This window comes from Lonchura striata, chromosome Z (assembly GCF_050655825.1).
Source record: "Lonchura striata isolate lonStrDom1 chromosome Z, ASM5065582v1, whole genome shotgun sequence".
Lineage (NCBI taxonomy): Eukaryota > Metazoa > Chordata > Aves > Passeriformes > Estrildidae > Lonchura > Lonchura striata.
The window spans coordinates 11145625-11161787 of NC_140740.1; the positions used below are offsets into that span (position 1 = coordinate 11145625).

The 16163-nt window shown below is 39.7% G+C and overlaps 1 protein-coding gene across 1 annotated transcript; it reads right to left on the reverse strand.

Moving 5' to 3' along the window:
• Positions 1–1503: 1503 nt before the first annotated feature.
• On the reverse strand, positions 1504–16066 carry LOC144248358 (3'-5' RNA helicase YTHDC2-like). Its single transcript, XM_085565958.1, has 15 exons — positions 13801–16066; positions 12838–13016; positions 12591–12687; positions 12427–12514; positions 12245–12325; positions 11713–11795; positions 10686–10791; positions 10429–10548; positions 9279–9551; positions 8684–8810; positions 8035–8240; positions 7177–7372; positions 5947–6056; positions 4210–4499; positions 1504–3810 (listed from the first exon to the last, which is right to left on the reverse strand). The coding sequence occupies exons 1-15, from the start codon at positions 13863–13865 to the stop codon at positions 3540–3542; spliced, it is 2292 nt and encodes a 763-aa protein (XP_085422084.1). The 5' UTR covers positions 13866–16066; the 3' UTR covers positions 1504–3539.
• Positions 16067–16163: the final 97 nt, after the last annotated feature.

Sequence of the window (16163 nt, forward strand, 5' to 3'; positions counted from 1 at the left end):
GTTATTTGTGTCCCCACACACCCCTTTGTGTTCTTCTTCCCATTTCCCTGCAACAGCTGACCATTTGCATGATACTTACTCTTACACAGTGCCCAAATTTAGCACAATGATTGCACATAACATTGCTGCTTGCATTTGACTTAGATGTTATTTTCTGGGTATTACACTGTGCCTTTACATGCCCTTGCTGTCCACAATTACAGCATTTCGGTGGTGGTCTTAGAACTGCAGCAAGAGCTGCCATTTTATGCTCTACTGAACCAACTTTTGAGCAAGCAGTAACCATTTCAGACAATGTGGGCTCCCCAGGTAAGGTGTCAATAATCGTTCTGCAGTCTGGGTTTGCACTTTCTTTCACCAATTGTATACACAGTCTATATCACAAAGGTTCATTATCTACCTGTTTTTCAATAGCTGCAGCAAGCTGTTCCACAAACTGCAAAAATGGTTCTCTCATCCCTTGTTGTATCGTAACATATCTCTGTTTTGGAGCTGCCATTTCCATTGTTTTAATTAAAGCACTCATGCCTATTTGCTGAGCTTGTGTCAAAATTGAAGGATCTCACCTTGCCTGTAAATCTGGGTTAGCAAAAGGCCCAGTGCCCAATAAGGCATCAACACCCACAGCATGATGAGTCGTGTTGAGGCAGCTGCATATTTGTTAAAGCTGTGTGCTCAGCCACTCACCTCCAAGTTTCTTGAAACACACCATACTGTACTGGTTGAATAAAACTGTAGCAAGATGCATGATGTCATAAGGTACAAGCATACTGCATTAATTACATGTATTAATTGCATTACCTCTGAGGAATTAATACCAAACTGAGCCACTTTCAATTGGAGATCTTGCACAACCTTCCAGGCAAAGACATGATGACTGTCATCCTGCCCTGTTCCAGGAACTGCTTTAAAAACTGGAAAAGCCATAGGATTATCACAGGCAACACTTGTCTTAATTCTCTCCTTCTGAGCTACTTTTGGGGCACCAAATCTTTCTATTAGGTCCCAATTATTTTATTCAGCTGCTTTCTTCCTAAGAAATTCCCAAAACTTCTGAGACTGTCATGGAAGCACAGTTACTTGACACGGAGGCAAAGTCCATGGGGCAGTAGGGCTAGATTTATTAGAAGCTGAACTGCCAACAGTTCCCTGCCCCAACTCAGGCGTTACTGCGGGTGACTCTTCACTTGATTTGCTGTCACTGTCTGGCAGTGGAGGATACGACCTTGCAACTGTTCATGCAGCTCAGAGGGGGGCGGGGGGCAAATGGCTGGGCTAGAGTGGAGGGGTGTAGGTCTTAGATTCAAAGAAAAACCATAAATTTCTAACCAGGTAGAAGCTTGAGAAAGTGTTGAGAAAGAATGTAAATAAGTTCTTTATCTCTCTTGTTTTTAACATTGTTTAGAATTAGGTTTCACTACTGTATGTCATCCACTGCACAGCAATAGGGTGTGATGTTTTCACTTCAGAACCAATAGAGTTGGTCTGCACAAAGCTCTGTATAAAAGAGCGATGTATTTTGAAATAAATCAGTTATAGTCTCAGCCTTCTGAACAAAGTCTATTCATTCCCATGCTGCCTCAACAGCGTCAGAGGGGAGCAGGGGGCAGACAGCTGGGTTTGTCTCTCTGCCAAAGACATTTCAGCTAACTGGCGCAGTGGTGCAGTGTATAGAGGCAGCGCTGAAAGCTGCTGTGCAGGTGTGAGATAAAGAGGCTTAGGAGTCTGAGAAGGAGATACTTTGGCAGTCTGCCTGGAAGCCTTAGCAGCTTTCCCAAAAGCTTCAGCATCCAGCGCAGAAACTCTGGCAACTTTCCTGGAAGCTTTGGTAGCCTGCCTGGTAACTTCCATGGGCACCTGCACCTTCTTCAAGGATGTATTCAACAAGTCCCCCATCAAAAGCCCCATCTGACTCATCCCTCCCATCAGAGTCCTTTATCAACCCCAAATCTTCATCCACGTTGTACTCTGCTTGTTCCCGCTGTTTTCCATTCCTTTAATGCCTCAAAAGGCGATCTCCAAGTAACAACTAGATTGACAATAGTTTTATCTCCCGCTCAGGTGACTTCCCACAGCTTGTCCCTGACTTTTTTCCAACTTTTAACACTAAATGCTGTGTCAGGATCAGTGGCAAAATCCTATGATCTAGCCCACAGCAATATACTACAAAGGGCATAGTCTGAAGTAGTAATTCCCTTATTTCTTAACAAAGCTTTCTATGTAGCCAAAACAGTCTCTTCCTCTTTAGATTTATTTCCCATTATTACTAGTTGGTGCCCCACCTGCTTCCAGGTGTCTTGATAGGAGAAAATCAGGTCAGGACTTGCCTGTGGCTTCCACCCGCCACTCTCAGCTGCACCAGCGCCGCCTCCCCCGCTACTCCCCAGCGGGTCAGGGCTGCCAGTCGCTGGGACCCCGCGTGGCTCCAGACCGACCACGCTGCTCAGGCTGCTGCTCCACGCGGTGGGCACCAGCTGTCACTGGTATATACACTGCATCGTGAGGCGGTCGCCACACAAAGCACAGACCACAGGCGGTCTCAGATGGCAACTCTTTATTACCGAACATGGCTGACCTTTTATAAACTTTCTAGTTGTTTATACTTCTTCTACCCCAACTATGGGCCACAAAAAATCAACATAACACCACTGGTGAACAGTAACATGACTTTAGTTAACTTTCCAAAAATGCTTTTTCTGGCTGCAGTTCTCTCCTTATCTTTCTCCAGTTCTTCTCTTCTCTCAGCCTCCTTGGTAGCAGCCTTGGAGAGAGCTCTTGATCAGCTTCTTCTTGCCTCTCAGCTTCTTTTCGCTCCTTCAGCTAACAGGCCTGCTGTTAGCCCCTTCCACAGTAATTCATCCATGAGGGGCAGGAAACAAGTAGAGCAGAATAGGATTAAAAAGCCTAGTGATTAATTAGAATTGGTTAAAGTCTGACAGACCTTGAGATGACACCAAAATTAATCATCCTAGAGTGTAGCCTACAGCACACTACTCGCATTTCTATATTCAGGAAACATGTTTTCTTCCTTTTACGCTGTCTTAATTTAAAAGCTGAAAGATTCAAGAGGAATTACTACATCCTCCAATGAGTCCATGAAGTTTCCTCTGAATGATCTCCTTATTATTACTGCAGTCTACTATTCAAGTATACAGGGACAACTGTCACAGTAATCTCATTAAAAATGTGTGCTTTGTTAAAATAACCATCACAAAAATCAGTCCTAGTAAGGCAGGTAAGACCGAATCAGTATTGATATTGAAAATCTATTATGGATGCAGAGAAAGGCAAAATCCAAAAACTTCAGAAGTGTACATATAATATACTCATTTAGTTGAAAAAAACTTATACATGTTTATTACAACAAGTTTGGGGTTTTTTTTAAATCTCATTTTTTCTACTTTGGATAGCTTTACCTCAGCAGTCCACAAATTATTTTTGCTGTATTAAACTAGTGAAACAAGGATATTTAGTCTAGATTTTTAAATTCCAGAAGAAAGTATTATGCAGTGTTACAAATGAAAAGCTCCGTTAGGTTCCTAATTTATCAGTAAAATACCTAACCGCAGAATGGTATCAGCAAGAAATTCTATTACTTTGGAAGAGCAGGGTGGTATGTTAGAGAACTCTACCTTTCCAGACACTGGAGAAGAAGGAGTAGCACAGGGGCTGGAATAGCTACTGCTGTCTGCAGGCTTCACTGAGGACTGAGCTGATCTATCATCTGAGGATTGTCTGGAGAGCAAAATGTCTTTTTCTTTGTACTTCTTTGGCTGGTGGAGTGCAGGAGAAGTAGATTTCACTGAAGCCCTACAGAGGACATACCTTGAGTTTCACAAGTAGTCACTGAACAATTTACATCGACCTGTCAGCCTACTGCATGACCACATGTATTACAGCAACTACAAAATCTATTAAAGCCTAACTAAAAACTCATACTGACCCTTCATTGCTTTTTAATGTTACTGTTAAACTTCTTCTGCTACTTCTCAAACATCACAATTCATGGACAATATTCCTGACTGCTCTCTCAAACAGCAGCCCCAGGTATGAAATACTTCTCTTTGGGATTACAATGCAGCATACAACAGTAGAACACCTTCCCACTGTACTTCCGCTGTTTCCACCTCCTATTACTAGCAGAAACTTTAGTGATACTTGTATACATAAACTGCAACCTACAGTAAGGAGAAGACCTCAGCATCTTACTTTTCAGCATGAGAGGAGTCAGACAATTCTGTTTCTGTTGAGCTTTTTCTGCTGCTGGTTGACTTCCATGTAGGTGCCAAAGGAAGTTCTTCACAAGTCACAGGCCTTGGTCTCTGGCCAATTCCTGAAGGCTGCTGCAGACCTGCAGACTGTTCTTCAGCACTCAGAACAGCTGTAATTGCTCTTACAGTTGTTTCATCAACCTGAGACCGCAGCTTAGAAGGAGCTCGCATACGACGCAGAAACAAGCTGTGCCACTTCTGCCTGAGTTGCAGCAGCATACCAGCAGCCTGTAATAAATTCCAATCCTGTTAAATACTGATGAAAATTAGATCACACAGGCAAGAGAACCCTGTCTTTTCCCTATCAGGCAGCACCTGGCATTCTAATATAAACAGGGCCCACAATTAAAGGCAAAACTAAGGTCTTGGGGAAGGGGAATAATCCATATTTAAACTAAGATGTTAATTTGCTTTCTTTTCTTTGGGTACAAGGTCATTTTGGAAACATTTCATTTAGCTCTGTACTAAACTTAGCTTTGTATTGTAATTCCACAGACTTTTTTTTTTTTCCTTCTTTTCTTTCAAGAAAACCCAGTTTTTTCATGCTTTATGCCCTTCCTTGCAAGTCAGTCTCTACTCATGTACTCTTCAGTCACAGTTGATGGAAAAGAGTTCTAAGTGATATTTTTCTTACATAGACACCTGGTCAAATGTAATGACTAAATTCAGACGACTATTGTCTAATTCTGCTACCAAAAATGCTTCCATTACAATAAATTTTAAAAAAATCACTCTTCTGGACGTGACTAGGAGAGAGAGTATTATTATTAGAGTTGGTAAAGTTGTGTGTTTCATGACCCATAAACTGCCTCCTACCACAGCCACAGCTCCTCAATGACATAAAGACTTCTATTTCAAAGAGGATTTGAAATTTATCCTTCCAAAATCTGACAGCAACTTTCTCTCAGCAACTTCAGCTTCAAGTGCTCCTTTTTTGATCCGATTTTGGTTATCCTCTCAGAGAAAGAAGAACACAATATGCCAATGTGACTGTTCTCTCAGCTCTGGTTCAGATTTTGGCTTATCCCAGCTTGTGCTATGGCCTGATGGAGCACCATGCAGGCAGGACAGGAGGCCAGAAGGAGCAGAAGGGCCCTTATGCTGTCACTGTCACCTGCAGCTTGCTGTCCCTTGCACCCATCATTTTTTGTCTGCCAGTCTCTTCAGAATCTGCTGACTTGTGGAAAGGGACAAAACTGCCAAGCTCAGATATGAAACATCATATTGCCCAGAAAGTTTTTGAAACAGACCCAACAGCATCTGGATTGCTGAGGCTTTCCTGCTCCCTTTTGTGAGAGACAGGACACCCACACCAATATGGAGGAAGAGGGATGAGCACTCTCACTGTTGACTTAGGTGACTATTCTCTTTCTTTCTGCTGACAGGTAAAAGAAGAGAAAGGTATGGGTGACAGGTGATCAAACACTGCAACTTGGATTTTGAATACACAAATTCATGCAACAGACAACTCTGTGCCAAAGGGGATTGAAGCCGTTTAATTCTTAATGAGCTTGTGAAGTAAAGGTTAAATCACAGAGTACCTAGTTCGAGAGACCCAAATGGACCATGACATTCTTGGAGAAAATTCTTGGCTACTCAAATGTTACAAAAACCTTTTCACATCTTTTTACAATTCCTCTACATGAAGCAAACCCAGGAGTAATTTCTTACTTACTTCAGGGTCCAGTTTGAGATGGAGCCATTCATCCAGCTTCAGCAGTGCCAGATCAGCAGATGTCCTGTCCTCATTCTCACTGTCGCTGCTATCATTAGATACCCCTCCCCCTGAATTAAAGACAAAAGGTTCATTAGAATTTCCATTTTTTTCTACTATTATTTCTATACAAAAACCCGCGTACTACTGTATTACCAGCAATATTTTTCCTTCTAAAATTGACTTTAAATGTAAACATTTGTAAAACTACCTCTTCTTTTCTGCAAATACACTGCAAAGTCTTTGCTCCAGATAGCAGCAATCAAGTAGCCAGACCTGCTGAAGGTCCTACACCTGCTGAAGGTCCTACTATGTAAAAACCTGGATTGATACGATGTGACCCAACTCATGTACCTTCACCAGTATTCACAGGCCACTATACAACTTTTGCCTAAAGCTGTTTGCAAAATCACACATGCCTCTATTTCCTAGTAAAACAGCAGAGTTAAAGACCTAGTAAGAAAAAAAATATATATATGGCTATTAATTAGGATTCTTTCTTTTTCTTAAGTGCAATTCAGTCAGCATGAGCACTACTCTAAGGTTCACAGTTTAAAAGCAAGACAGGAAAGCTTTAGAAATAAGTTGGACTTTTAGTTTGATTCAAACTATGACAACTAGAAGCAGTTATTTTTGCTTCCATTCAAATAGGACTTAATTTAAATGAGAAGAAGGAAATGTATATATATTCCCTATTACTTACAGTTAATAGTACAGTTAACTGAAATTAAAAATTATCAGTAGAACATATCTTGAAAATGTATGTGTTAGCCAGAAGCAACATGACTTGTTTGCCATACTGATTGTTTCTAAATTATTCTGTTTGAATCATCTGGTTCAATGTATCAAATTAAGTAGTCTGTAGAAAAAGAACATGCATACTACACTTCTCAGTACCAGTACTACAGTTCTCATTAGACATTGTGGCTGCATTCTTTCCTTACAAACTATACTGCAGTTTCTGAGACCCTACAACTGTGTAATTTATGGACTTGAATAGGTAAGGAATCCCAAAATGAAGAGATTTGTTACAGAACCAACAAACTCTTCCTGAATAGCTACAGGAATTATAACAGGCGCTGTTTCCAGAATCAGACAATACATGTATTAAATATTACTGAAAAATAAGCTCTGCATGTCACACGCTGATGTATACCAACGGGAACATCCCAAATCCAGACTCCAGTGTACCTCGAAAGGATGAAGATGCCTGCAAGGCATTACTTTGCAGTCTGGCTGGTCCACAGAAGAGGGCCACGGTGACAGGTGTCACAACAGAGCAGCACCTGATGTTTGCTGTCTTGTGAGCTCTCGTCATTTCGTCATATATAAGCCAGTCTGTGGGGAGGGCCTGGATGGCTGCAGCTTGTCCATTTGCTGGGGCAATCTGTGCAAGAGCAGGTAACTGTAATTAATGTAAATTTGAATGTATTTCTCATTTTATCCGGAGACACTGTGGATGCCTCAACCTGGAAGTGCCCAAGGCCAGGCTGGGTGGGGCTCTGAGCAACCTGGACTAGTGGAAGGCGTCCCTGCCCGTGGCCGGGGTTGGAATGAGATAAGCTTTAAGGTCCCTTCCAACCCAAACCATTCTCTGATTCTGTATTTTGAGAATTAAATACATCTACAATTATATACATATAAAAATATACATGCACATAAAAAAGTGTGAGAGAATTCAATCAGATTCATCAATTATCCTACCATGATAAAACAAAATATGCTGCTTTAAAAAGAAATGTTAAAAAAAAGTATCAGAGAAAAACTTGCTTTTAAGAATCGGGATCATTATATCTTTAAAACAATTTTATAGCAGGGCAGTTTTTTTGCCTTTTTGCCTTGTTCCATCTAAAGAAAGGACTAATTGAAACGATGGAAAAATGAATCAACTCCAATTCTATCAGCTGGGTAGAACAGTATTTTCTAAAGCTGTAGTGTTAAATGCCTATACTGCTTTTGAAGTACTGACAAATAGGAAAAGACATTTCTAAAACACGTGACAGCTTTTAGTGCCCTTTTTTTTGAACTATGAATTCCAAGTGTCTTTACCTTTTTATACTGAGACTGACCAAGAACAGAGGTAGGATGAAATCGCACTTTCTTCTCCTTTGGTTCCGTCAACACCAGGCTGTCTCTGTCTACATGCACAAGATTGGGATACATCCCGGCCACTAAGGCACCTTTAATTACAGCCCAGTTCTCAGAGTTAGTATTAACATCTCTAATATCAGCTCCTCCTCTGGCTCTCACAAAACCTGACAAATGAAAGAGACAAAACAGTGCCATGTTACCTTGTGTTTGCCTCTCAAAAGGAGTCAGAAACTAAAGGTGAAATAAATGACTTCTTTGTTGCATTTTTTACCACTGCCAACCTTAACAGCACCAAGAAGAAACCATTACACTGAAATCCTGCCTGATAAGGGGTTTCATACTGACACAGAATACCACTATTTTCTACAATATAAAGACATTTCCTATGGGAATAATTCATTAAAACATGAAATGCAGTGGCATGTGGAGATGAGGGTGCTTTCAGTTAGATCAGCCACAATTCCTCATCTGCACCATACCCTGCATGAGTGTGTGCATGACGGTGTATTTCAAATTAAGGAAAATTACACCAGTGAACACGATTTTTGTTACAATTTCTATATGCTTGGCTTTAAAACAATATTAAAATTGTTTCCAACTTCTCTACCTGAGGCTCTAAGCTGGCCAAGCACCTGTGTTCTCATTCCTGCAATGATTTCCATTGTGGCTTGGGATAGGAAGTTCTTTTCACAGAAGGCTCTCTCCCATCCGTCACTGCGTGCCTTCTGCCATGCCTGAAAATGTTTTTACATTTGCCTATTAATTTGAAGGACTTAAACTAAAAACTTCACTTTCTTTAAAGATTACATTTATGTCAATAAAATGAATGCAAAACCCACTCTAAAAGTTAATGTATCAAACCAGATTATTTTTTCTGTTCAACAATTAGATTCTCTTTATGTGCTCACTCCAGTGATGATTATGTCAAGTTAAAACAATAAATAAAGATCATTACATTAAGATCATGATTCAAAGTTCAGTGTAGTAGGATGCAAAGAGGCACATTGTTGAAACATTCCAAATTTTCTAAGGTTTGAAACAAAACATACTACAAAAAGGGTTCCCTCACAAATTTATGAGTCCAATCCACAGGAAAGGCACTAGGCAAAAAGAAACAGTCCGCCACTCTACATCCAACTGGTACATCTGCATTTTGCTTGGGTGATGTGCTGTGATTAGTACTCTCTGAAATGAAAGACTACCTGGAAAGCCCTGAGCAGGGCCATGTGGTCACTGAACGTCCTGGCCGCAAAACGCTTCCTGCACAGCACGGCTGCACGCTTGTGGGAGGCCAGCATGGGCAGCACAAAAGGGTCTTGGCAGGCAAGAGCACAGGCAATGGTCAGAACAGGATCCAGGCACTTCAGAACTACAGCATACAACACCATTTTACCGAGGTGTGGCTCTACAGGTAATTCAGTCAGCTGATAACCAAGCTCAGTGAGATCTTCCCAAGGGTCCATGGCATCTATGGTCTGTTCATAAACAAACAAACAAACAAATAAAGGAGAGGGGGATGGGTACAGTGGACAAAATCAATTTACAGTGAAAGCAAAAAGGATGTGAATAATGGACATTAACTAGACTTGTTTCCAAACTCTAAAGAAGCAAGTCAAACTATTAACAGAGACAAGACTTTGAAGCACTCTCTTCCCTTGACATGGAAAAACACATCCCCACGCACAAAATGAAAACAGACAATAAGCAAAACTTCAAAACATCCTTAAGTAAGTAAAAACAGCTTCAGTGTGGTAGGGGACTTGGGGAAAGCCCCCCCGAATATGCCTTGGGAGGAGGCTGTTGTATAGATTCCCGCCTCCAAGCTGCCCAGCAAACCTACCACTCCCCTTATGTTATGTAACTGTCAGTTATGCCCATCTTTATGTCAATCATTTTTGTACTTGCCTTTAGTTCTAGAATGTTCCTAAGTTCTCTGTTTGTAATTGGTTCTTCCCCGGTTATCGCCCCCTTCCCTCATCCCCATTTGCTGTACCCCAATTATTCCATCCCAACTCCTCCTCCGAACCCCATTCCTATTGGACCCTTTGTACCCTCCTACTTGCCACCTGTTATAAGCCCTACCCCGCCCCTTATTCGGGGCTCTCGGAGCCTGCTCCCTTGCCGAGCGGACGGGTTGCGGATCCTCCCTGACACCCAGCCCTCAGCGAATAAAGCAGCGCCTGAGAGACAACCTGCCGTGGTGCACGCATTCTTATTACCACCGTATCGGCGGAGCCTCCGTACCGGAGAGGCACGACCGATACACTTCAGTACAAACTGAAGTCAGTAAACTGCTACACTACAAATTTGGGATCAAACACAATTACCATCTAAACCTATTCCTTTTCTGACCTTAAGCATATGCACAGCATTTCTCACAGTTACAGCAGGCGGAGGATCAGGAGCTTTCATAAAAAAGTCTACAACTGGACAATTAATTGGAGCCAGAATTTTTGTGTACAAACAGATCTCCTGCAAGGTAAAAGGCAGAACAAAAAAAGATTACCAAGATTTGGAAGCAGCTGCCAAACACATGATTTGTTGCAATTAACGGTATGGTTTGAGGACATTGTATTTTTTAAAATTATATTTTCTAACTGAACATGCACCTGAAGCGGCAGTCTTAGAAGTTCTGGAGATTGAAATTCCAACATATTCTGAAATCGGAGCCTGCTGAAGAGACGAAAGCAGACCCCAGGCTGACAGCGCCCAGCCCTTGAAAATAAAATATGGGAAGTTGTGAAAATGAGGATTTCTTTCTAAAAACAAAACCAAAAGCCAACAGACACAGAAACTCAGAATGAAAAAGAAGAAACACTACCATGAAGAAAGTGTTGTTAAGTCACATGCAAAGTGAAAGTTTTCTAATGAATTATTTTTGAGAGTGTGGCAATTTTTTACTGTAATTTTAACCCAACACTGAGAAATCTGGAGAAAGAAAAACAAGGCTTTTCTAATGTAAAGTGCTGCGGGTCTTTTGCTAACCTAAGACCAGTCCAAATCTCAATCATCTTTGGTTGTAAGGAACCAGTTGCAAACTTTCTTGCTTCCCCTCACATCCCCTAAAAAGAAGTGATGCTTGGAGTAAAAGGTAGAATAAAGATGAAGTAACTTGTGAGTGAATGAGGGACAGCAAATTCTCTCAGTCATATACATCTATGTGCATACGTGCAGCTTAATGCCAATATGATTGATTAAACAGGCATTTGTTGCTATATAAACTTCTAAGCCCTCACCCGCAGTGCTGGGAAGAATATAATCATGGCCTGTTAAGTCATGGATAGCTTGGAGAAAGTGAAATAGGCAGTCCTCTGCCCATAGACATGATGTGAAAACACCCCACTGGACATTGTGACTGCGGGTGCTACGTGGGAGAAAGAGGAAGGAGAACAAATTAATGGGGGGAAAACAACCCAGACCTTTGGGAAATGCCTGAGCATCACTCTTCTACAACTTGGCAGATTATTCCAAGGAAATACATGCTGACGCCTACTCGTCTGCAGAGAACCAGTGTTGGCCTCTATGCAACACAACACCGGAATAGGCCAGGAACAATTACTATGTTGTGTGGTTTATTCTAAACATAAAGGACTGTGGATATCTGCAAAATGGAAACTGCTATGAGGCATTTATTACCTGCCTTTTCTCTGGATAGCACTGGCTTTTGAAATCCACCCCATTTTTAGCACTGTAGCACAACTCACTGCATCAAAAGACTTCTAGAAAAACAAAGACAGGAATACAAACTGAAAACTCAAGAGGGTACATGAAATACAAGTTACTAGTTATTTAGATTACCAACAGAAGTTTTCTAAAAAGTATGAAAGAGTAAGATATACAGCAGCTTCTGACACAAAGGTACCTTCTCAATTTCAAGTGAATTAATGAGGGTATCTCCTTTCTAGTATCTTAATGCTCCACAATTTTTGAAATTCAAGATTTTCACGTTTTTTTAGACAGATAGCTTACAGTATTTGTCTTAAAACAAATGCATGTTGAAACTTTTCAGAAAGGACTGTTGCCTGACAGGCACTAGCTCTCAGCTAGTAAAAGCTTTTTTTCACTTTCTGTAAAGTAATAAATAAAAAAACAAAAGTTCTCCAAAATTTATGCACTGTGTGTTTTGTGTGTTTTAGAATCACACTAGGAAAATTTAAGGCAGTCCTACCTCTTTCACCTTGCCTGAGTCAATGACAAACACCACATCACTGACTGTTATGCTGTTTTCTGCAATGTTAGTAGAAAGAATCTGCAAAGAAAAAAAACCCAAAAGCACCAAAACTATCATAACTGTAAAAGCAATGGCAAAATAGGTCATTGTGGCATTGGAAAAAGTCCTCTAATACTTGCAATTTTGCGGATGCCAAAAGGTGGACTTTCAAGCACTTTCTTCTGGTCCAAAGTCTGCATACTTGAATGAAGCATGAAAACTTGGTATCTAATGCAAGACAAAAGGGACATTTTAAGGATCCTTAAAAGAAGCAATGAAAAGCCACAGTAACTAAAGGTTTTACCTGTGAGCATTATCAGCAAATCTCTTGTCATCCAAAACAATGCGGTCCCTCAGGCTCACTACCTCATCATACCCAGGAAGAAATATTAAAATTGCTCCTAAAAAAGGAAGTGGGTTTGCAAAGTTAAACAGAAAATTCAAATACATGTCAAATAGCACTCAGAAGGTTTTAACGTTTGTGGATTGCTGAAAAAAGAGCATGATTATCAGAAGTCAAATCCACAACCACTGGTTAGGTATTTACCTACCTGCATCAGAACTATGACAGATGCTGTGAAGTAAGTGCATTATCAGATCCAGATCCACTTTTTCATCATCAAAACTGTGATGATAAGCTGTCAGTAGCTCTCTGTCCTCTGCACTAAGGTCACTAGCACTTTTTTGGACCAGGGAATTTTCATCCATGTTTCCAAATCCGAATGAAGCGCTGTAACAGGAAAATACACCAGAATCAAGGCTGCCCCTTAGGGTTTGCATTGAGCCATCAACTCAAACTTAGATCGAGACCAACATGACTATTGGTCTTGAATTCTGATGTTTAAGTGTAGCAGAAGGGAATCACCATACTATTACTGTTTACTGATTCCAATGTTAACCCAATGAAGGATGCCACTTTATTTATTAGTGTTAACTTTCGTTTTCTTCAACTTCATTGAAACACAACCATAAGCAAAGGAAAGTATAAAGATACTTCTCGTTTATCTGTTCAAGTAAAAATATTTAAGAGATACGTCTTCTCCAAAAATTTCCCACTAGCAGAAACTACACTAAGAGAAATTATAGTAGAGATAATCTTTACAAAACACTACCTTCAAGTATGATAACTGTAAGTGAATCAGAAAATCATTCTTGAATGGCCTAGTGTACACATTACTTCTGTAAATTCTTTTTAATATGCCTATTGCATATAAAAGATATTAATAAAAACACATTACAGATTTGTTTCCAAAATAAGCATGTGAAAGTAAAATGGTACATAGTATAGAATTAGCAAGTTGTGTAAACATAAACAATATGCTATTGAGTACAAACTCTTTTGCTGTTTATTTTTTTAAATATTCCTATTCTTAAAAAAAGGTATTGCTATTAAGTCCAGATTTTAGAGCATGGAAAGCTAAAACCTGTTCTGATTAGAACACAAATCTCAAATTTCCCATCACAACTCTTTGTATATCATATACAACTCATTCTGCAAAACAGTTACAGCTTACCTGTAGGATTCCAACAGATGAACAACCTCTGTCTGTCCAAAGTGCCTAGCCCAGTCCACAGCCATCCTGAAATAGTTGCACAAGTATTTTTATTAGACTTTTCACTTCAAAAGATGCATATGAAGAGCACATCAAGAGAGGCAATTGACATCACACTTTTGTACCCATTTCTGTATTGACATCAGTACTGTTATTGCTGGATCTGCAACTTCCCATTTGAAAGTGCTTGAATAGGTGCTAACAGCTGACTTTTAGGTGACTACAGTTCTTTACCACAACAGAATGTCAGTTTTACACAGGAGCAAACATGCACGAGGAAGTGAGGAGGAAGAAGGTGCCATTCCTTTAAAAATGGTGCAGAGATCAGACCTGCCTGTTTGCAGTATCCTTGAAGTCATCTCAAAAAGTCACACCCCAGGCATAACATCTGGCTATTTCATGTCTTTCAGAAGCTGTCCTCCTCACTATGCAGTTCACTGTTTTATCTTTAAACTGCATTTCTTCCCCAAGTTATTCAAATGTTAGTACCAAATATCAGACCCCTGGAATCCTAATTCTTATCATTCCATACTACAATTATTTACTGTACTTCCCTGTTTACATGAAGACATACTCCATGACCACAAAGCCTGAGTTTCTACAGATTCACAAATATTTTTACATGCTACGATATATTTAGAAACATAACAGAAAGATCTTCTGATATGTGTAGCTCCATGAAACTAGAATTGCCAAATATTTTGGTCCAATTCAGTAGATTACAGTTGTTCTACTAACCAGTATCTTACATAAGACCTACTGAAACAAAGTTTATAGCTCATCATCAAGACCATGTAATTAAGAATTCAATTTAGAATTTACAGAAAACAATGTGATTATGAGGAGTTAGAAATTGTTGAGGCTGTCAAAATCTATAGTTCTTACAGCAGTGTGATAAGTTAGCAAATTAATTTAGATGTTAAAGAATTTTCTTTCTCTCTCCTACATTGACAAATAAATCTATCTTTTGGTTTCTCTGTTTTTACCAGCCATTAGATGATTTGCAGTGGATACTTGCTCCCATGCTGATCAACTGTTCTACTTGACTCAAAAAGCCTCTCCCTGAAGAAATCATCAGAGCAGTCGCACCAGTTTCACTGTGCCTATAATCAACTGAGAAGTAAAAAAAAAAAAAAAAAATCCAGCAAACCCAGTAGAAATGTTATTTTTTCATCTAAATATAGTACAAATACTGCTTTCAAATTCCAGTCCAAAGAGAATTTGTTTCCTCACTTTATCTCTGAAGTTAGTTCATATGAATTCTACACTGTTTTAGAAACACACTTCTGTCAATACTTCAAAACAACAACTAACTAAACAACTCATTATTTTTGCTAGCCCTATAATTTTTTCAGTCGGCATCAGAATGCAAAGGTAACACCATTTGAAACTGGAGATAAAAGTAGCCATAAAAATCTAAGTACGTCTGAGGTTGCTTTTTTCTTATGTAATAACACATGAAACTTACCACTGACATTTTCAGTTAAAATAAGATTTAACAGCTGAGCAAACGAATCAGTATCTTCATGCAACCACATGTCAGAAAGACAGGAATCCATTTCTTTTACTATCCACGGTTCAAGGCAATTCACATCTTTTTCAGTCTGAAAATAAAAAACAATATTGAAAGCTTAATCTTTTCCAAGAGTTGTCTTTATTCTCATACATTACCCACAAAGAATTGCAATGGTTATTTTTCCCAGCAGCAACAGAAACGCAGCACTCAGGTATCGGCTCATGCATTGATTTTGTCATACGCAAGTACGAACACAATGGCAGTCGAGCCATTTGATCTGAGGAAAAGCTGTGTGCAACCACCCGAACTGAAGAGCACACTTCAGCTAGAGCCATTCATCCTCATCAGGTAATCTTTAAAATACGTTAATGTCCTGAAAGACTCGACAGAACTTTAGAAAACAGATTTTAAATGGCTAGTAATACAACACAAATATAAACACCTGTAACATCTCTTCTGACAAAAGAAAAAACTTACCAGTTGATTAAATACTGTGTCACCACCATCATCCAACCGTTTGTATTCCTCATTTGTCCTTGGAACCGATTTTTGTCTCCGAGATGTCCCTTTGTTAGTGTTATCTTGAGCTGAACACCACTCATCAAGAGTGTTCTTCTGTTTCTCTTCTAGAATGCAAAGTATTCCCCAAGAAAGTTTTAGAGTCATATTTATTATCCATTGTTTTCTACTAAAAAAGTTAGTTACAGCAGGTTTTACCAAGTTTGACCTATTCAACCTCTTTTATTTAGTCTAGAATGCTACTACCAGTCCAACATAAATGACATGTTTAAGGGTACCCAAAGTGCAC